Consider the following 21,621-nt stretch of genomic DNA (forward strand, 5'->3'; position numbering starts at 1 on the left):
CCCTCCCATAGTGGTTTACGTCACAAGGTGTTAAGTAGGTGATTACTCACCTGTATATAAGGTGAGCAGTTCCGGTTCTGTGTTAGGCCAGTTGAAGCACTTATTCAGTGCGAAACAGCGTTGTCGCCTCTCAGTGGTAAACCCCCCCCCCCCCGTTACCATCTATGTCTTCTCCCTGGGCAACATGGTTGTGAGTATGTGCTCAATAAAAAGAAATTTGCTGAAATAAAAAGAATGGTGAGTGGCCGAATTTTTTCTACATATCTACAAGTATATCTGGATTTATCTCCCCAACGGTCTGAGCACCACCTGCTTCTTAAGTGCATGCCGCTACAGTGCTTACTACCCAGGGATCACAAATTTAGCTGTGCCGAACTGCTTTTCTCTATATTTTTTAGATTTGTAAATTACTTCTATTAAAAAATCTTAATCCTTTCAGTACTTATGAGCTTCTGAAGTTAAGGTTGTTCTTTTCTGTCTAAGTCCTCTCTGATGACACCTGTCTCGGGAAGCGCCCAGTTTAGAAGAGGTTTCCTATGGGGATTTGCTTCTAAACTGGGCGTTTCCCGAGACAGGTGTCATCAGAGAGCACTTAGACAGAAAAGAACAACCTTAACTTCAGAAGCTCATAAGTACTGAAAGGATTAAGATTTTTTAATAGAAGTAATTTACACATCTGTTTAACTTTCTGGAGCCAGTTGATATATATAAAAAAAGTTTTTGCCTGGAATACCCCTTTAACTATTTAAAAAAATAAATAAAAAAAAGTCACTAAAAATAAACTAAACAGGTACATATGCAGTGAATAAAATTGCACAGACACGTCAAGTTTAAAAATAAGTCATGGTAAGAGTGAAGACACCCTCAGATCGTTATACATAGCAGGGTGAAGAGCACAGAAGCACACTTCACTCCCCAGCTCAACACTAAATCCAATTAGTTGCAAAGGCCCATAATGGAGCGTGTCTGCTGCAGTGTAGTATGTGAGTGATGCATGCTTCCCTGAGCTATATCTCTCAGCTTCACAATCTGGTCTATCCCTGCAGTTCAACTAGCTGCAGCAGAATCCTTGAAGGGGTACTTCGGTGGAGAGAAAAAAAATTAAAATCAACTGGTGTTAACCAGATTAGTACATTTCTTCAATTTACTAATTTATCAGCTGCTGTAGACTCCACAGGAAGTTATTTTCTGTCTGTCACAGGGCTCTCTGTAGACACCTGTCTGTCTGTCTCAGGAACTGTCAACAGCAGGATAGGTTTGCTATGGGGATTTTCTCCTGCTCTGGACAGTTCCTGACATGGACAGCGGTTTCAGCAGACAGCACTCTGGTCAGAAAGAAAAGAAATTTAAAAAGAAAAAATTTCCCGTGGAGCATAAAGCAGCTGATAAATACTGGAAGGGTTAAAGGGGTACTCCACTGGGGGAAAAAAAAAATTTTTTTTAAATCAACTGGTGTCAGAAAATTATACAGATTTGTAAATTACTTCTATAAAAAAAAAAAAGAGAAAATCTTAATCGATCCAGTATTTATCAGCTGCTAAATGCTCCACAGGTAGTTCTTTTCTCTTTGAATGTCCTTTCTTTCTGACCACAGTGCTCGCCGTTGACGCCTCTTTCCATTTTAGGAACTGTTCAGTATGGAGAGGTTGGTTATAGAGATTTGCTCCTACTCCGGACAGTTCCTAAAATGGATAGAGGTGTCAGCAGAGAGCACTGTGGTCAGACAAAGGAAATTAAAAAAGAAAAGAACTTCATGTGGAGCATATAGCAGCTGATAAGTACTGGAAGGATCAACATTTTTTTTTAATAGAAGTAATTTACAAATCTGTAACTTTCTGGCACCAGTTAAAAAAAAAAAAAAAGTTTTTCCACCGGAGTACCCCTTATAGCCTCATCTCTCAACTGTTTACCAGCTATAAATGAGACAAATCAGCAGGTAATTAAAAAGGGAAACTCAATTATATATAGAAAAAAATTTGTCAATCACTGGTCTCAGTGCTGATGTGTCGTTTTTACTAGTTGGCATTACCACCGAGTTGTTTTTGTTAATGTTCCATAAAACTCCAGTGTTCTGTGCAGGAGTTTTACAAGACAAGTTTCAGAAATATGCTGAAAATCCTGCCAACTAACGTACAGTGTGGGAACTTATTCTTTAGTATGGCCCTATCATTCATTTCTACGCTTAGTTTTCATCTACAGCAGAATAAACAAAAATGATTTGAACTAAATGGAAAATAACTGCTTTCAGACCAAAACAGAAGTACAATTAAAAACAAAAACCCAGATTAAATTGTAAAAGAATAACAATGTGTTCTTTGCTGGAGCGGAGGCTATGCTTGCTGTATAACACACAGTCCTCTGATTTACAGACAATTAGAAAGCATTAACATTTACAAACTGAACAAGGCTGCGCTGGCATTCTTTATTTTGAACATTGAAATATAAAAAGAAAACATGAAATCTAAATATAAAAACAGTATATAAGTGTAAGGCCCCTTTCACACTACAGGTATCATCCTGCTTTTCTACTGCTGTTATTTTATTACAATAACGGATGAAAAAAAACTGATTATCCGTTATCATCCATTATTACCAGTTACATCAGATTTTTATCAGGTTTTTAACCCCTTTTTTGTAAAACTGTACTGAGCATGCTCAGTACAAAAAAAATGGATGTTAAAAAAAACCTGACAATAACGGCTGTGTTTTTTTTTTTTTTTTGAACATCTGGTTCCCATAGCTTTCAAATGTTAATGTCCAGTTTTCCACAATTTTTTTTTTTTGCCGGACCAAAATTAGTGCATGCAGTAGCAATCGACCGATTATCGGTTTGGCCGATATTATCGGCCGATATTCATGATTTTGGACATTATTGGTATCGGCAATTACCTTGCTGATATACCGATAATGCCCTGGCCAGAGTCCACCGCCGCTGCCCCACTGCCTCCCCCATCCCCGGTTTTATAATTACCAGTTCCCGGGGTCCGCGCTACTTCCTGCTCCTGCGGCGTCCTGCGCTATTGCTGTGCGCTGCGCAATGACAAGTGACGTCCTCCACGCGACGTCACCGTCAGTGCGCACAGTGACAGCTCAGGACACCGCTGGAGCCAGAAGTAGCGCGGACCCCAGGAACAGGTAAATTATAAAACCCGAGGATGGGGGAGGCAATGGGGCAGCAGCGGTGGTTGGACTCAGGACCGGCAGGGCGAGAGAAGCAGGCGGCAGCAGTCTCTGGCCAGAGGATAGGCAAGGGGGGGCAGCAACAGTGGTGGTGGTTGTTGGACTAAGGAGGACCCCAGGACAGGCAGGGAGAGAGAAGCAGGTGGCGGCGGCGGTCTCTGGCCCCACAAAAGCCACTGCAGTTCATTGATTTAATGCGCCCGCTCTAAATCATTGATCTGCATCGGCTTCTGTGGGGCAGGGAGGGTTAATAGCCGATAACTTATACCGGAATATCGGCCTCAGATTATCGGTATCAGACCTAAAAAAAAAAATTAAAATCAATATAGATCGATTCCTAGCATGCACCATCTTATGTGCCGGCAAAAATAACTGACATTAGTAAAAACGGACATGCCTGATGCAAGAGGATGTTCAAAAAAATCCCACTGACACGAATGGGGTGACAGTATTTTATTTTAAATTTGCACCTCATTGTGTCCTAAAGAGTGAAATGTACTTAAATAACTAATTCCTACCTAAGCACCACCGTCCAACCCACACCCGCAGTGCACAGCGTGGTGGGGGGGTTGGTTAACTCTATCTTGAACAGTGGTTGATGTCAATCATCACAGGCTTCAATGGTGGGCTGGCCATAAAATAAATTTACCTTGGCCGGCCTACAAGCTACTACCACTATACGTCCACTCCAAGTCTCTAATTGGAGTCTATTGCAGTGACGTTCTCATAGTGGACTGATAAAGTGGCACATACCCTAAATTGGGATTAACAGTGGCGCTTAGATTAGTGTACAGTAGGGACCAATAGTAAAATAGTGTCACTACATGAGGTGTGGTTTTAAATGTTTGTTCTCACTTTTTATTTATACACATTAAAAGTTAAGTATTATTTATCAACACATATCCAAGAGGACTTTTTAAACCCCTATGGGTTAATTTGTTGTTGTTGTTGTTGTTAGGTGTCGATACCTCTGTATGTGTTGTTTGGCCACAAAATAGTAGTGAGGACACTGACACGAATGGGATTTTTTTGACGGCAGCTTTCAGGACTTTTTGCGGGGAATAATAATGGAAGTTTTTTTTACAGGATGATACCTGTAGTGTGAAAGGGGCCTAAAAAAGATAAAACTACAGTTATGCTGCCCAATAAGATTCCAGTAAAAGGTTTATAAAAGCCTCTTGTTCAGCTCTGGTTAAGTTGCAATGACAATTCAAAGCCATCCCCAAACCACCACAAGAGTTGTCATTAAATAGCTCAGCACACCGGAGCACACACCTTTTTACAGTTTCTTGATAGGCCCTCAGGTTCCCAAGATTTGTGGGTTATAGTTTGACAATTTTAGGGACTCAGATGGGGTGTGTGAATGTTTTACATTGAGCGGTGTGTATGCCTTATATAAACCCGCCTAACTGCATCAACATATTACTGAAGACCCTTTACACAGGTCAAGAAGTTCCCAACAATGAGCACATATCTTGTTGGCACTCATTTAACTAGCCTTCATGTGGCTCAATTATAATACAGGCATAGCGTACCTGTCATATCAAAGAAAAAAAAAAAGAATAATTCTTATATAAGTTACTCACAAGGTAATGCAGATGCTTTACATGTCTTTATGTGTCTAGCATTTTTCCGTCTGATGCTTACTCATTCTGACATCCACTGCTCAGGAAGGGGTGTGTCCAAGGCAAGCAGTGAGTCTGGCCTTACTCACAATGCATTCACTTCCTCCCAGAGTCTGCTGTGCTGTGCCTTTTCATCCAGTCACTGCAGTCTGTTCTGTAACCCCCTACTCTCTGACAGTAGTCTAATAGACAGGGCAGAAGTGAGCACAGAGGAATGGTAGTCCCCAGCCTCACTTCCTAAAATAATGCACCAGCTGCAGCATCATCATCATCATCATCATCATCACCGGATTACGTTCTGATTCTGACAGTGCCCATTTAAATTTTCTTGTTGGCAGCACATTCCCGGTTTACAAAGGTTGATATGTTGCTGGTAACGATTATTTAATAAACGCATAAAAGACTTGATTAGCCAAGTAACAAGAGAATGCTTGTTTGTTGGCTTATCGCTGGCAAAGCACCAGGAACAAGGGTCCCAATGAAAGCGCATTGGGGATATAATAGACCTCTGTTGGGCTATTTTTCACTCTTTACAGTTGCAATACTGCATTGATTTTAGGCAGTAATGTGACCATACTGCAATACAAACTAAAGGGGCCTAAAACACACAAAAAAGGATTGATAATTAAAAAGGGGGTTTGGCTTTGCAGGAGGGGCATGGCTTACTGGACTGCACACTCACTTGGAGATGCACAGCGGAGCTTGTAGAGAAATGTACTCTAACAGACCTGCAAAATAAAAAATACCCTCATGTCAGGAGGTATGTTAGGGTTAATCTAACTACCGGTATTCTATATTAAAATTTTACATATAAGTAATGTGTACCAAATTTAATCAAAATATTTGCAGCTGCTTGGACGTTCTGCTGGAACATACATACACTGAGCATGTGAATAGATAGATAGGAGAATATATATTAGTATATTAAGCTGCTTTATTATTCTTTGACATCTTACACAGGCTGTTTCTTTCGCCAGGTAACCCTCTAATGGAAACCACCATTTATCACACTTTTCATAGACAAAATTAAATAATTCAGTCTTACATTTCTGGGGATATTTATCAAAACCAGTGCAGAGGAAAAATTGACCAATTGCCCATAGCAACCAAATTGCTACTTCAAATTTTTTTTTTTTTAAACAAGCTGTTTTATTGGTTGCTATGGGCAACTAGTCAGCTTTTCCTCTGCACAGATTTGATAAATTGTCTGGGTGTTGCGATCCTGACCCGATTGCTGGACTCTCAGTCTGGATAATATGTCTCGGTAATAAGTGACAAAGTTATTTAAGCATTTTGATTAACAATTCTATTTATGGACATTAACAATGATCAGTTTTAGCTATTACTCTGGACACCAGTTATTCATATGACCATGCTTCAAAGAAAACAGGGAATTCTATTTTTGTTAGAATTTTTTATCTCACTAAGGAAATGACCTTACAGTAGCAGAAAAGTTATCTACTATCAATAATCTTAAACGTTCCAAGGTGACTCATCAAATCTTTATCTGTAAAGCTGTCACCGGTGTCTTTATAGAAAAGACCAAAGGAGAGAAGAAGATTTAGGCTAGAAAAAAAGAAGATTGTGCAGATCAGGTAAAGAAGCAATAGGAGGTTCATAAACAGAAAGCTTTAATATTAATGCAAACACAGCGAAACACTAATACAATGATTCCATAATGTTCACAAAGATCAGGAGGAAAGGAATGATTCCCAAATCTATTTCATTCCCCAACAAGATGACCTTTGGAGCTACACTGCAAAATGTATGGTCCTCTGTAAGATGTAAAAATACAATGTTGGGCATAGTATTAACACATTCAGAAGCTTCCAGCAGTACCAGTATGCGAGATCATCAGCAATATACATTAGATAAATGGTTTAAAGATCTATCATGAGCAAGTTACTTAAAGGGAACCTGATAAAATATTTTACCCCTATATACCTGTTAGCAACAGGTTATAAAGAATAAGATCAGTGTTCTTACCATGTCCTGGATTACAGCCTCCAAAATCACTTTTAAAAATGTCCTGTGCCATATGTTAATGACCCCTAAGTAGTCCCTTGGGCGTGGTGCATCTTCAGGTAGTCACGGCTGCTCTGGGCTATATTCATGCCCACTCAAGCTGCTCCAACTTCACCAATATGCTCCCTCTGCAAGACCAGAAGTAGCTTCTGGACCTTCTCAGCATTTTAAAGGGGTACTCCGGCCCTAATACATCTTATCCCCTATCCAAAGGAGAGATGTATGAGGGCTGGAGTACCCCTTTAATGTGCAGAGGAAGCAAAGCAGCGACAACTGAGTGGCCTCGGCTGTCGATCACGCAAGAATACAGCCCAGTGCAGCGGTAACTACCTGAAGGTGCACCATGCCCAGGGGAATACTTGGGGGTCAATTACACATGAAGCGGGACATTTTTAAAGTATCATGCATACAAACTATCCAAAAGGATAAGGGAAAAAAGGTTTAGAACTTTTGCACTGGACCCAGTCTCTCCCTGGGAACGGAGGGTGATGCCCTTTTGGATAGGGGGTACATTTTTATATAGGATATATCTCCCTTTAAAAATGATTTTTGGATCCACATCACCTCCAGATGGGGATCACCTCTTTTATCATTCTCAGTAGTGATCAAAAGGATCATAAAGATTATGCTTTCAGGGGAGATGTCAGCAGTACAGGAAGACACGCTGGAATAATGCCATGAAGTATGGCAAAAAATGGCGTGACTCTCGCTTCAGATGTCTCCTTTTATCTACGTCTTTGACTGTATGCTGTAGGTTTGTTTTTACTTTCTTGTACACACTCCTTACTTTGGATTCTTTTTGTATCTGTGATATATGACCTGTGGTACCCCTTCCCTCCCCGGTTGTTTCCAATTTGCAAACCATTTGGAAAAAAAAAAAAAACTGAAATCAGTCGCTTCCTATAACCATCAATAAGCTTCTTACACCTCTCAGCCGGAATGTTGGACCACTCTTCCTTTGCAAACTGCTCCAGGTCTCTCTTATTGGAAGGGCGCCTTTTCCCAACAACAATTTTAAGATCTCTCCACAGGTGTTAAATGGGATTTAGATCTGAACTCATTGCTGCCCACTTTATAACTCTCCAGCGCTTTGTTGCCATCCATTTCTGGGTGCTTTTTGACGTATGTTTGGGGTCATTGTCCTGCTGGAAGACCCAAGATCTTGGAAGCAAACCCAGCTTTCTGACACTGGGCTGTAAAGTGCGACCCAAAATCTGTTGGTAATCCTCAGATTTAATGATGTCTTGCACACATTCAAGGCACTCCTTGCCAGAGGCCCCCTTAGACTTTTATCTTTGGGGTCATCTGAAGGCAATTGTCTATGCTGTGAAGATACGAGATGTGCAGCACCTGAAACTACGGATACTGGAAGCCTGTGCTAGCATTTCTCCTGCAGTGTTGCTATCAGTGTGTGAAGAGTGTTGCATTGACAATACAACTCAATGGGCAGCACATTGAACACATTTTATAAGTGGTAAGAAACTTGTAAATATTCTTTCATGAGTTAAAGTTACGTTAAAACCAAGCACAACATTGTTTTTCCTGTGAAATTCCAAATAAGAGATGTGTCACATGACCCTCTTCCTATTGAAAAAACAAAAGTTGGAATCATTATGATCGACTTAAAAATGGCCACCATGGTCACCACCCATCTTGAAAAGTTTCCCCGCTTACATATACTAATGTGCCACAAACAAAGTTAATATCACCAACCATTCCCATTTTATTAAGGTGTATCCATATAAATGGCCCACCATGTAGAATGATGTACTTTACCAAAAAGCGCTATCTTGGTCTTATCTGTCCACAAGACGTTTTCCCAGAAGGATATTGGCTTACTCAAGTTCATTTTGGCAAAATGTTTTCTTGCTTTTTTTTTTATGTCTCTGTCAGCAGTGGGGTCCTCCAGGGTCTCCTGCCACAGCGTTTTATTTAATTTAAATGTCGGATAGTTTGCGCTAACATTGATGCTCCCTGCCTGCAGGACAGCTTGAATATCTTCGGAACTTGTTTGGGGCTGCTTATCCACCATCCGAACTATCCTACGTTGACAACTGTCGTCATCAATTTTTCTCTTCCGTCCACGCCCAGGGAGATTAGCTACAGTGCCATGAGTTGCAAACTTCTTGATTATGTTGCGTACTGTGGACAAAGGCAAATCTAGATCTCTGGAGATGGACTTGTAACCTTGAGATTGTTGATATGTTTCCACAATTGTGGTTCTCAAGTCTCCAGACAGTGCTCATCTTTCTGTTGTCCATGCTTAGTGTGGCACACCGACACACAATGCAAAGACTAAGTGAACTTCTCTCCTTTTTATCTGCTTTTGGGTGTGATTTTTATATTGCCCACACCTGTTACTTGCCCCAGGTGAGATTAAAGGAGCATCATGTTTGAAACAATCTTGTCTTTCCACAATTTTGAAAGGGTGCCAATAATTTTGTCCAGCCCATTTTTGGAGTGTGGTGTGATATTATGTCCAATTTGCTTTTTTCCCCTCCCTTTTTGGGTTTAGTTCCAATACACACTAAGGGAATAAACATGACATGTGTATACTGCAATCCTTTTCTGTGAAAAATACTTCATTTTCTTGAAAAATTTCAGGGGTGCCAACATTTATGGCCATGACTGTATGTGTGACCAAAATTTAGTAATAGGATTTCCACATCCCTGGTAAAAGTATCGCCCAATGTTCCTGGCACTAGGCAACTTCATTTATCATGCTTTTAGCCCTGCTTCGGGCAAGCAGAGGCTGACCCTTATTTTAACATGGCAGTGCTAAGGTTTTTAAATCATGGCTGGCACGGATCTGTAGGCCAAGGAGCAGACAAACCATAATCTTCTCTTTCTTGTCAAAACCAGTTAATTACAGTCAGGCAACATTATAATTCTGTATGTTTTATGACAAGAACAGGAAACAGATCTCTGCTCTCTGAATTGTCTTTTTCCCAAGTGGGATATACATGAGTCAGTGCAGTAACACGGTTTGCCCATCCTCACCTGAGGCTGAGCTCATCTTAACATTTTAGTAACCTCTCTTCCAGCTTTTTAGTGAGAACATTCATTCTGGTTAACGTTGTGTCAAGTACCCACACAAGCCATATGTTGTGTATTCTCACCATGCCTTGTATTCTTAGAAACTATAATTTGTGGAGAACACAAGTGCAGCATTAAAAACCTACCCTGAATGCTTCGCAGATGTGTTTATTGAAATTACAAGAAAAGGAATAACAAAAGTACCATGTCAGGCTGTCAGCCTAAATACGAGACAAGTACTCAGCCCCAGAACGTGAAGGTGTACACAACATGACAAAAGCCTAGTAATATATTTAACATTAAAACACACAGGAAGGGAACCATGGGGGGGGGGGGGGGGAGTAAAAGACAATTGTCAGATCAATTTGTTTTAGTTATGAGCTTATACATTGCAGCAGTGAAGGCCTGAAATGTGTAGTAATACTGCCATGTATACAAATTTCCAGCTGGGAAAGGTGGGCTCCGTTTCTAGGTTGGGAGGTTGGGGTCATCAAGGAAGCACAAGATGATTATATGGCCACAACCACATAACAGATGCTACAAAGCAAATAAACCAATCCAGTTTGATAGCGTGTGTTTCCAAAAGTAAGTCCCAAGAGCAAATCCACAGGAAAATCTGCACAGTTTTCAAAAGCTCTATCTACATGCAATGTACTGGCCACTATGAAACAAAGTTTACCTATCATTAGCAAATTTTTACATAAGGTAGATAATACCATTTATATGTTTATTTGGAATATAAATTGGTTAAAAAAAAAAAAAAAAAAAAAAAAAAGTGTATATTTTTGTCCCTGCACACCGAGGACAAGCAGGGCTCTGTGCAGTGAGGCTCTGTGACATGTTTACGGCTCACACAGCAGGAGGACTGACAAACCAGGAGCCTGCACAGAGCCCTGCTTGTCCTGCCCTCATTTCCTGTATTTAGACTCCTTTTTTAACCAATGTATATTACAAATATACATACAAATGGTATTAAACCCAAAAGGAAAGCCGCACATCCCAGTATAAAGTGGACAGGTGCCGTCAGCTAGAGCCCAGGGATCCACATTAATACCAACAGATAAGCAGCAACAACTCCATTAAAGTGCAAAAATAGTGTCCTTTTATTCACACAACGTGAGGCGACGTTTCGGTTTGCTCACCAAACCATTTTCGAAAATGGTTTGGTGAGCAAACCGAAATGTCGCCTCACGTTGCGTGAATAAAAGGACACTATTTTTGCACTTTAATGGAGTTGTTGCTGCTTATCTGTTGGTACAAATGGTATTAGCAATATATAATTTTTTTTTTGTTAATGACAGATACACTTTAACAATAACTTCAAACACGACCTCAAAGATTCACCCCATATGAACAAATCTGAAGTTTTAAACATCCAAACAAATATTGTACCATAAATGCATGCTTGAAAAAAAAAACAAAAAAAAACTGATCTATCAAAAAAAGGGATGTCACTGACTGGGACAGCATAGGGTGGCACCCAGGTGTGCTAACTCAATAAACCAATTAGGCCTTGCCACTTACAACTCTAAAAAAGGTGTTAGAACTGGTCAGAAAGAGGGGTTACAATTCTGCTCTGGAAGCAGTTTAATTGAAAAATGTGTTTTTGTGAAAGAGTATCAAAAAATAATTATAATTTTAATAATAATAATAATAATAATAATAATAATAATAATATTGTACTACACACGCCACATATTTGACATTAAGGACTCACACGAACATAATCCACTGCAGGGTTTCGGCAGCAGAAATTCCGCTTGCAAATGTGCTGCAGACGCAACGAAGTCAATGAGGAGTGGGAATATTATCTGCAGCAGAAAACCCACAGCGGATTTTGTATAAACATGTCCTAAAAATACAGACTGCAATATCTTTGACACTATACAAAGATCATAACTGCTTATAAGAGCCTCCAGTGTTTCAGTCATTTGATAAACAATGAACTTGCAATTCATGCTAAGTGCTCTCGTACAGTCACGAGACCTGGTACAAAAGTGAACCTTATTGCTATCTTACCAGATAAGCTCTCAGTAAACACGGTTAGGGTCTGTCCTCCTACATTCTGTAACTGAAAAGGATGTTCTCTGGGTGCAGTAACAAACGTGGCAGGTTTTCCTCCTATATCCTGTATACTCGCAAGCTCTTCATTTAAAGTGAATGATACCTGTAACAAAATCACTTTGTTCAATGCGTGCTGAAATCGTCTTTTATTAGTGGAAAGCATGCTGAAATGCAACTGACAATGAATAATAAAGTGGTAAAACAAAATACAGGAGGTAAAAATTAAATAAAATAAACATTTTTATATATTAAATGTAAAAAATGTAAGATGCAGTGGGAACAATTGCAACATGTAACATCAGTGTTTAGGCTGGATAGAAAAATCGATTTTTATTTTTAACTTTAGTCCGTTTGTATATGTGCACAAATTTCATCAATTGGGTCCAGCAAATGCTGAAAAACCTAGGTAAACGCAGTCTCGGGCTGTTGTCACATGGTTGCTTTTTGAAAAATGACCACTGCAGTTTGTCAGCCAAAGCCAGACAAGGCCTCTATAGATGGCAAGGCATTTTTGAGTGGATTTGGCTTAAAGAATTGACTTACTGAGAAGTCCGGAATCAAAACTTCTGTGGTAGATGTTTCCGCTGCAACAGAAACCCATTGAAAACAATGGAAGCCTGCTGCAATGGAATTTGCACCATGTAAACAAGTTCTTAAAGGGGTATTCAGGGCATTTTTTCCCCATATCCAAAGGATATCCTGCAGCACCCGCATTCTATGGGGAGCAGAGTCTCCAGTTTCAGAAACCTCCGGGTTTCCGGGACGTGACATTTACTACAGAAAGGTTTCAGATTTGGAGATTTTACTTTCCCCATAGTTTTTAGCAAATCTGCAACATAAGTTTACAATCTGAAGATTTTACAATCTACACTACAGATGAGTTTCAGTCATGAAATTGTTGGCTATGTATAGGCGGGATTTCAAAAATGACATCTACTTTGTTGGTACTGTAATCTGGTGCCGATATGCAACAGATCATCTATCCAGAATGCTTTTACCCTTATAGTACCTGATGGGCATGACGTGTTTGTTATTTTTTGTGTAGTGAAGGCAATGTAGTTCATAAGCAGGAGTAGATAGCTTACCTCAGTCTTTCCTTGGTTTCTACAACAAAAACAAAAAAATAAAAAAACACTTTAGGATTACAAGAGTTACTTAACACCAAGGATCATGCAGAGAAAAATCACATCCGTAATTCCAGAGTTTAAAACAAACATTTGAATGTGAAAGGCTATGGGAAACAACATTGTTTCTCAATGACCACCACCACCAGTTACATACAACTTAAAAAAAAAACAACAACAAAAAATGAAAAAGTGGTACAGTTGCTCATAGCAACCAAATTAGGTGCTAGCTTTGGTTTGTCCTTTGTAAATAGAAGGCTCCACATTTTTCTCACATGCCCAAAGAATACAGTCTTGTGCATGCTGAATTTAACAACCTTTGTTTTATTATGACAAGTAACACAATTGTGCGCCTCATTCTACGGTTATGACTTTTTTTTTCCTTTCTTTAGATCATGGAACGTGGTTGAGTGGATATGAATTCAGTCAGGTTTTCCCAACAACATAGAGCAAAGCATTCTTCACATACCTCACAGTTTAGCACCACAAGCTAACTCCGAAGTGACAGAAAAGCAAAGCTTGTGGTGCCAAGCTGTTTACACGACTCTCATTTACCTCTATAGGAGTTATGTTAACTGCGTAAAATAACCCGTTTGGCCTAGAGCACCTGATCCAGAGTTCTCTGGAACCCAGACTGGGTCAAAGGTTAACCTTCCAACAAGTATTTGGGGGAGATTTATCAAAATCTGTGTAGAGAAAGAGTGGAGCAGTTGGCTATAGCAACCAGATTTTTTTTTTATTTGTAAAAAGGCATCTGAAAAAAGAAGCAATCTGATTGGTTGCTATAGCCCATTTACGCAAAATCAGGTACATGTACGTGGTGATTAGGGATGACTTCCCGCAACACCACGTACATGTACCTGATGAGAATAAACTGTCACAGTGACGCCAGTTTATTGAGCCTGGCTGTACGGCACAGCAGGACCTCCCCGGCTGGCGATCGCTGCTATTGGTCCGTCAGTGACGATGGACTGAAAGCAGGTATCTGGCGGGGGTCTCCTCCTTCCCCCTCTCCACCGTCGCTTCACACAGTGAAGCGATTGGTGGTGAAGGGGGCCCCGTTTGGGGAGGCCACCTGCAGCACTCAGGATCGGAGCTGCGCTCCGATCCTGAGTTAACCCTGTAGACGCTGCGGCAACTGTAGTCGCTACGGCCACTGTGACCACAGCGTCCATTAGGGTAACAGAGGGGGGGGGGGGGGGAGCTCCCTGTCACCGATCAGGGCTCTGCAAAGTGAAAGCAGAGCACCAATGGTTGGACAGTGTCTTTACCTGGTAGCGACTGATCTATCCTATGTCTATGACAGACATAGGCATAACTGAATGGAGTACAGATGTGTACTCCATTGAATTATGTGCATAATAATAATTTAAAAAAAAGTTAAATGTGAAAAATAAAAAATAAAGTGAAAAAAATAAAAAATGAAAATAATAAAATATTATTATTAATAATAATAATAATAATAATAATATACACCCCAGGGAATAAATCGTCCTCCAAAAAAGGTCAACACATCCCCCCCAAAAAGTATTGAAATTTGGTATCGCCGTAACCGTATCAACCTGCAGAGTAAAGTTAACATGTCACATATACCACACGAGGAACAACCTAAATTTTTTTTTATAATTAACAAAATGCAGTATATATATATATTTATTATTATTATTTTTTTTATTTATTTATTTATTTATTTATTTTTATTTTTTTATGTATACCGCCTCAAAAAAGGTTATAAAAATAAAATAAAAATAAACTATCAGAGTGTCATATGTACCCCAAAATGGTACCAATGAAAGCGCGAACTTCCAGTAATTTGATTAGTCATGAACTTCTTGGCTCTGCGTTTGCTGACTTTAGCCTGCATAAATTAGTTCAGCTTTCAGGTGCTCCGATGGGCTGGAGACTCTCTCCTAGGACAGTATCCACCTTTTCCAGCCCACCGGAGCACCTGAAAGCTGAACTAATTTATGTAGGCTAAAGTCAGCAAACGCAGAGCCGAGAAGTTTGTGGCGAATCGAATTACTGGAAGTTCGCTCATCTCTATTGAACTTGTCTCCCAAATATATTTTTGCACCCCAAGGCCTCTGCGACTTTATATAATTTCAGCCTCCCCTTTGCTTTCATGTCTGTGAAATGCCTAAAGGGTTAATAAACTTCTTTAACCCCTTAAGGACCAATGACGTACCGGTACGTCATTGGTCCTGCTCTTCTGATATAACGCGGGGTTACACAGTAACCCCGCGTCATATCATGGCGGGCCCGGCGTCATAGTGAAGCCGGGACCCACCTCTAATAGCGCGCAGCGCCGATCGCGGCGCCACGCGCTATTAACCCTTTAGCCGCGCGCTCAAAGCTGAGCCGCGCGGCTAAAAGTGAAAGTGAAAGTTCCCGGCTAGCTCAGTCGGGCTGTTCGGGATAGCCGCGGCTAATCGCGGCATCCCGAACAGCTGACAGGACAGCGGGAGGGCCCCTTCCTGCCTCCTCGCTGTCCGATCGCCGAATGACTGCTCAGTGCCTGAGATCCAGGCATGAGCAGTCATGCGGCAGAATCGTTGATCACTGGTTTCTTATGAGAAACCAGTGATCAACATAGAAGATCAGTGTGTGCAGTGTTATAGGTCCCTATGGGACCTATAACACTGCAAAAAAAAAGTGAAAAAAAAAAGTGAATAAAGATCATTTAACTCCTCCCCTATTAAAAGTTTGAATCACCCCCCTTTTCCAATAAAAAAAAAAACACAGTGTAAATAAAAATAAAAATAAACATATGTGGTATCACCGCGTGCGGAAATGTCCCAATTATAAAAATATATCATTAATTAAACCGCTCGGTCAATGGCGTGCGCGCAAAAAAATTCCAAAGTCCAAAATAGTGCATTTTTGGTCACTTTTTATATAATTTAAAAATGAATAAAAAGTGATCAATAAGTCCTATCAATGCAAAAATGGTACCGTTAAAAACTTCAGATCACGGCGCAAAAAATGAGCCCTCATACCGCCCCATACACGGAAAAATAAAAAAGTTATAGTGGTCAGAAGATGACAATTTTAAACGTATTAATTTTCCTGCATGTAGTTATGATTTTTTCCAAAAGTCCGACAAAATCAAACCTATATAAGTAGGGTATCATTTTAATCGTATGGACCTACAGAATACATATCAGGTGTCATTTTTACCGAAAAATGTACTACGTAGAAACGGAAGCCCCCAAAAGTTAAAAACAGCGTTTTTTTTTCAATTTTGTCGCACAATTATTTTTTTTCCCGCTTCACCATAGATTTTTGGGCAAAATGACTGACGTCATTACAAAGTAGAATTGGTGGCGCAAAAAATAAGCCATCATATGGATTTTTAGGTGTAAATTTGAAAGAGTTATGATTTTTTAAAGGCAAGGAGCAAAAAACGAAAATGCAAAAACGGAAAAACCTCCGGTCCTTAAGGGGTTAATGTCATTCTGACTACTTTAAGGGGTGCAGTTTATAAAATGGGGGTGATTTATGGGGGTATCTAACATACAGGCCCCACAATTCCACTTCGGAACTGAACTGGTCCCTGAAAAATCTGATTTAGAAATTTTCTTGAAAATCTGGAAAATTGCTGCTAAACTTATACACCTAACATTCTAAAAAAAAGTAAAAGAATGTTTATCAAATGATGAGAACATAAAGTAGACATGTTGCAGATGTGAATTAATCATTAATTTGGTCCGGTATAACTATTTATCGTACAAGCAGAAAATGTAAAGTCTAGAAAAATGCAGAATTTTGGATTTTACAAAAACAGCTAAAAATATCAATCAAAATTTACCAGTAATATAAAGTACAATATGTCAGGAAAAAAAACTCTCATAAGCAAAAGCGTCCAAAAGTTATTAGCAAATAAGTGGATGCATGTCAGATTTAGAAAATTTGCCTTGGTCATTAAGGTCAAAGAAGTAAAAGGGATAAGCAACTGCACCACTCTTCCTCTACACAGGTTTTGATAAATCTCCCCCAATGACCTTAAGCACACAGCCAAGACAAAACAGGACTGGCTTAGTGACAACTCTGTGAATGTTGTTGAGTGGCCCAGCCAGAACCCTGACTTTAATCCAATTGAACATTATGAAAATGAATGCCCACAGCTGATCCAACCTGATGGAATTTGATAGGATTTGCAGAAAATCCCTAAATCCCGGTGTGTAAACCTTGTGGCATCATACCCAAGAAGACTAGGGACTGTAACCGCTGCCAAAAGGTGCTTCAAATAAGTCCTGAGTAAAAAGTCTGAACACTTACGTCAATGCTAAATTTTCAATTTTCCTTTTCAATAAATTTGCAAAGATTTCTAACATTCAGTTGTCACATTGCAATTATGGGGTACTGAATTCGGAATGATCAGGGGGGAAAAAAAAAAACTTTCATAAAATGTGAAAAGGTCTGAAGACTTCCCAAATGTATTTAACATCTTCCACCATACATCATCTTGCTTAGAAAGGTAAACCATGGTTCTTTATCCCCCCCCCCCCCCCCCCCTGACATAAACCCCAGCCATGTTCAACGATGACTTGCTTATTTCAAACTTTGGGAGTTATTTTATGCATTAACAAAAACAGAAATTTATAATCCACGTGACAAAGGAAAGAAAGTGAGACATATCCACAGACATCACCATTAAGAAGAAAAATATAAGCTTACTTGGCAATTCGCAGCTTTCCAACTTCACCCCTTCCTGACGCCTTCGCCCACTGTTGAGCCAAATACTTTGGAAGCTGCAAAAAGAACAAGGAATACTAAAATTTCAGCATGTCACATAAATATGGTGAAATAAAACATGTCTCTGTGAATTCTCTATGTAAACAAAACTGATGGGGAGGATTAGCAATGTAGATTACCCAAGTGTTTAATCTTTCAATATGCAAACAGACTAGAAATCCTATATTTAGACTGCAGATCTGCCTTGTTCAGCTGTTAGATGTATAGCCTATTTAAATATCAAAAGAAACATTTGCCAGGGAAATGCATCAAAGCATATGAATGTATCTGCTCAATGCCAGTTTCCAATTTCTGACTAGAGATCGGTTTGCCAACAGGAATCAAAGTTATGTATCAGATGTACACGTTGGCATCAGATGAGGAGTCTAATAATTTTTTCCCACAAAATACATAGTCCTCTGTGCTTTAACTTACAAAGAAAATTGAACAGATACAATGGGGGAATGGCGCTTGCACCTACATTTTGGGGTAATTTTTACCAGGTTTTTATAAGGAAAAAAAGTATTGCAATGAGGCCCCCCATCATAAAATATAGGGTTTTAGGCTAAAATATACCTTAAGCCATAGGATAGGGGATACGTGTCTATTAATTGGCAGGGAGGATCTGAGCATTGGGATCCCCAACGATCTTCAGAACGGGGCTCAGACTCTCCCCGTGTGGAATGGTGGATTGCTAGCGCTCCATGCACTGCACTCTGGTATCTCTGGAGCTCCCATAGACAATGCATGGAGTGCTGCCAAACTAACCGCTCCATGCAGCTAGGATAGCTGGAGCACCATTTTAAAAGTTTGCAGTAGTACATATAAGGGGAATACCCCTTTAAATTCTTATCTGCCTTAAAGTGAAACAGACAGGCTGTTCATCCACACTAAATCCAATAAACTGGGTTATAGTGTGGGTTAACAGCCTGATATGTTGGGTCACTTGCATAATTCTGTCTGGTGGATTAAAAGTTATCCCGCCTGATATCCTCCTTGCTATAACTGGCTACACTAGCTACCCTGCCTCCTCTATATGCAGCACTATGCCCTCATACCTGATGAATGTTCTAATTTCTTCACTCTCACATCCTAGAGACCTTAGAGCCTACATGAGAGCAGCGCCTGCACTCTGCTACAAGAGCAGAGCACTCACGTGCCCACAGACTCTCAGATCACAAGGACGTGAGAGTGAAGAAATTTAAATATTCATTAGGTGGGGGACAAAGTGTTGCATATAAGAGGCAGGGAAGTTTGGTTACCCGGTTCCCTGCCTTCATTGCGCACAGCAGTGCTATAGCGAGAGTGATAGCTTTTAATCCACCTGACAGAATTATGAAAGTGAACTCCTCGTTGTAAGGCTGTTCACTAGAACACAGTGTATTGGGTTTAGTGCGGGTGAGCAGCATGTCAGTTTCCCTTTAACGTTTTCTGGCATAACTATTTTTCCTTTGGCATATTTATTATTCCTTTGCTCCACTTTTAGTGGCAGTGACATTTGTCTTACCAGTATTGCTTTCTGAGCTGGAATAAAGGGTTTAAACATTTGTGACAAAGTTTTTGTACAAATTTACACCACTCAATAGGTGGCAGAGAAATCCACTAGACAAAAAAGGGATATGAACAAATGCATAAATGGCATGTAGAGATGAGCGAAGTTACAGTGATTCGATTCGTCACGAGCTTCTCGGCTCGGCGTTTGCTGACTTTAGCCTGCATAAATTTGTTCAGCTTTCAGGTGCTCTGGAAAAGATGGATACAGACCTAGGAGAGAGTCTCCAGCCCACCAGAGCACCTGAAAGCTGAACTAATTTATGCAGGCTAAAGTCAGCAAACGCCGAGCCGAGAAGCTCGTGACGAATCGAATCACTGTAACTTCGCTCATCTCTAATGCCAGTCAGGAGATTTGACCACTGGGACCCCTGCAATCAGACACTTATCCCCTGCCCTTTGGTGCATTCCTAATAGTCATTTTCACTTCCCCCACTCCCCATGATTTAGATGCCCCATTTAAAATGCAGGTCATTTTTAGAAAATTACTATTGTGCACAGTGCTGCTTATTTTTCTAAAAATCGACCATAGCATCAGAGGTATGCTTTGTGTACTGACATCCATGAGGATGTTAATTTGTCATATACCACTAAATACAGTCAATATTAGCAAAGTATTTCCTAATAATTGTGCTCTCTTTCAACAGTATAGTGTTTCTGCCAAACTGCACGAGTTTAGGAATAGTTTGAGGAACATAAAGTTCACTCCTGATGTTCCGGCTCGGCCAGTGACATTCTGGGCCCTGACGTCACTCTGGACCCAAGCATTACGATTTCTGATAGGAAAAGGATCGCAGCCGGGGACAGGAGCAGGACACCAGAGGCAGTGCTGGAGGTAGGTGAAGGGCTGTTTTTCCAGGGCCTTTGAATGGTCATTGCCAATTCAACTAACTTTGCATATATGAGTAGTGCAATCGAATAAAAGAAACTTTGTAGTCGCTTATCAGAAACAAATGCCTTCCCCTCAAACTTTCACTGACTACAGAGCCCAGCGCGGGACTACAGAGCCCAGCGCGGGACTACAGAGCCCAGCGCGGGACTACAGAGCCCAGCGCGGGACTACAGAGCCCAGCGCGGGACTACAGAGCCCAGCGCGGGACTACAGAGCCCTGTGTGTGAACTGTCCCCGCTGTATCCAGCCAGGAATACTGGAGCTCCATCTGATCCCAGCTCTTAAGCATTCACAAGTAACCAATTGTTACTTTTATTCTCCAGAGAGGAAGTGAAAATGAGAGCTTCACCCATGTACTGTACAGCTCCATGAACCTGCCCTCTAAGCCACATATAGTGCCCACATATTGAGGCAACACCATGCCCTGGAGATCACGTGATGAAGTGCCGGAGTAAACGACAAGCTACGTAAAAATTATGATAGATAATCACTATACAGCAGTATCTCCCAAACAGTGTGCCTCCAGCTGCAGCAAAACTACAACTCCCAGAATACCCAGACAGCGCATGTTGAGAGTTGTAGTTTTGCAACAGCTGGAAGCACCCTGTTTGGAACCCACAGCTATACAGCCCCGCCATGCCATTACATCACTGGCACACATCAGTGCACGGGCAGCCCGTACAGAGGCGGCAGCGATATATAAATTCAGACGGCGGTCTCTCACCTTAACAAGCCACATGCCGGTATTCTGCTTCGCTCCGCTGAGATCCAGTTCTGTTTTATCCGAAGACATTATGAAGAATTGTTCTCCGGCTAAAACTGCTTTACTACCGGCACAAGGGGGAAGACTAAAGACGGTGCACGCAGTGTACGGAGCAGGAGATGGGACAAACTTCCCAATGCGTTTATACTGCCCTTAGTGCTAGCTGCGGGTGCCCAAAAAAAAAAAAAAAAAAAAAAAAAAATCTTCTGGAACGTTCCTATATTCTTACAAGAATAACCACAATCCACCTCCAAAAATGGAACTTCAGGTGCTGAGGGACCAGGTAGTAATATGAGCAAATAACTTTATTTCCAGCATGCAACGCGTTTCGCGCATCATTCGCACAACATTTTATGGTAAGTGCTTCTTCAAATTTAGCGTTTGTCATTATTGGCGATATTACACCATGGAGCGCTCCTTCTCTCCTTTTTTCTATATTCTTACAAGGACAGCCAGACTGTCCAAATAAATAGAACCATAGTATCCCCTCACACAGAACCATAGTATCCCCTCACACAGAACCATGGTATCCCCTCACACAGAACCATAGTATCCCCTCACACAGAACCATAGTATCCCCTCACACAGAACCATGGTATCCCCTCACACAGAAACATAGTATCCCCT

General features: G+C 40.6%; 1 protein-coding gene across 2 annotated transcripts in view; it reads right to left on the reverse strand.

Moving 5' to 3' along the window:
- GTF2F2 (general transcription factor IIF subunit 2) overlaps positions 1-21,114 on the reverse strand; it is a 212,977-nt gene extending 191,863 nt beyond the window's left edge. For both annotated transcript variants that reach the window (XM_056555426.1, XM_056555425.1), the window contains exons 1-4: positions 20,956-21,114; positions 17,732-17,805; positions 13,016-13,034; positions 11,886-12,033 (exon numbers count right to left, since the gene is read on the reverse strand). In XM_056555426.1, coding sequence (XP_056411401.1) covers positions 11,886-12,033; positions 13,016-13,034; positions 17,732-17,805; positions 20,956-21,024 — 310 coding nt within the window. In that variant the 5' untranslated portion in view covers positions 21,025-21,114. The remainder of the gene's footprint in view (positions 1-11,885; positions 12,034-13,015; positions 13,035-17,731; positions 17,806-20,955) is intronic.
- Positions 21,115-21,621: the final 507 nt, after the last annotated feature.

This window comes from Hyla sarda, chromosome 2, assembly GCF_029499605.1.
Source record: "Hyla sarda isolate aHylSar1 chromosome 2, aHylSar1.hap1, whole genome shotgun sequence".
Classification (NCBI taxonomy): Eukaryota; Metazoa; Chordata; class Amphibia; order Anura; family Hylidae; genus Hyla; species Hyla sarda.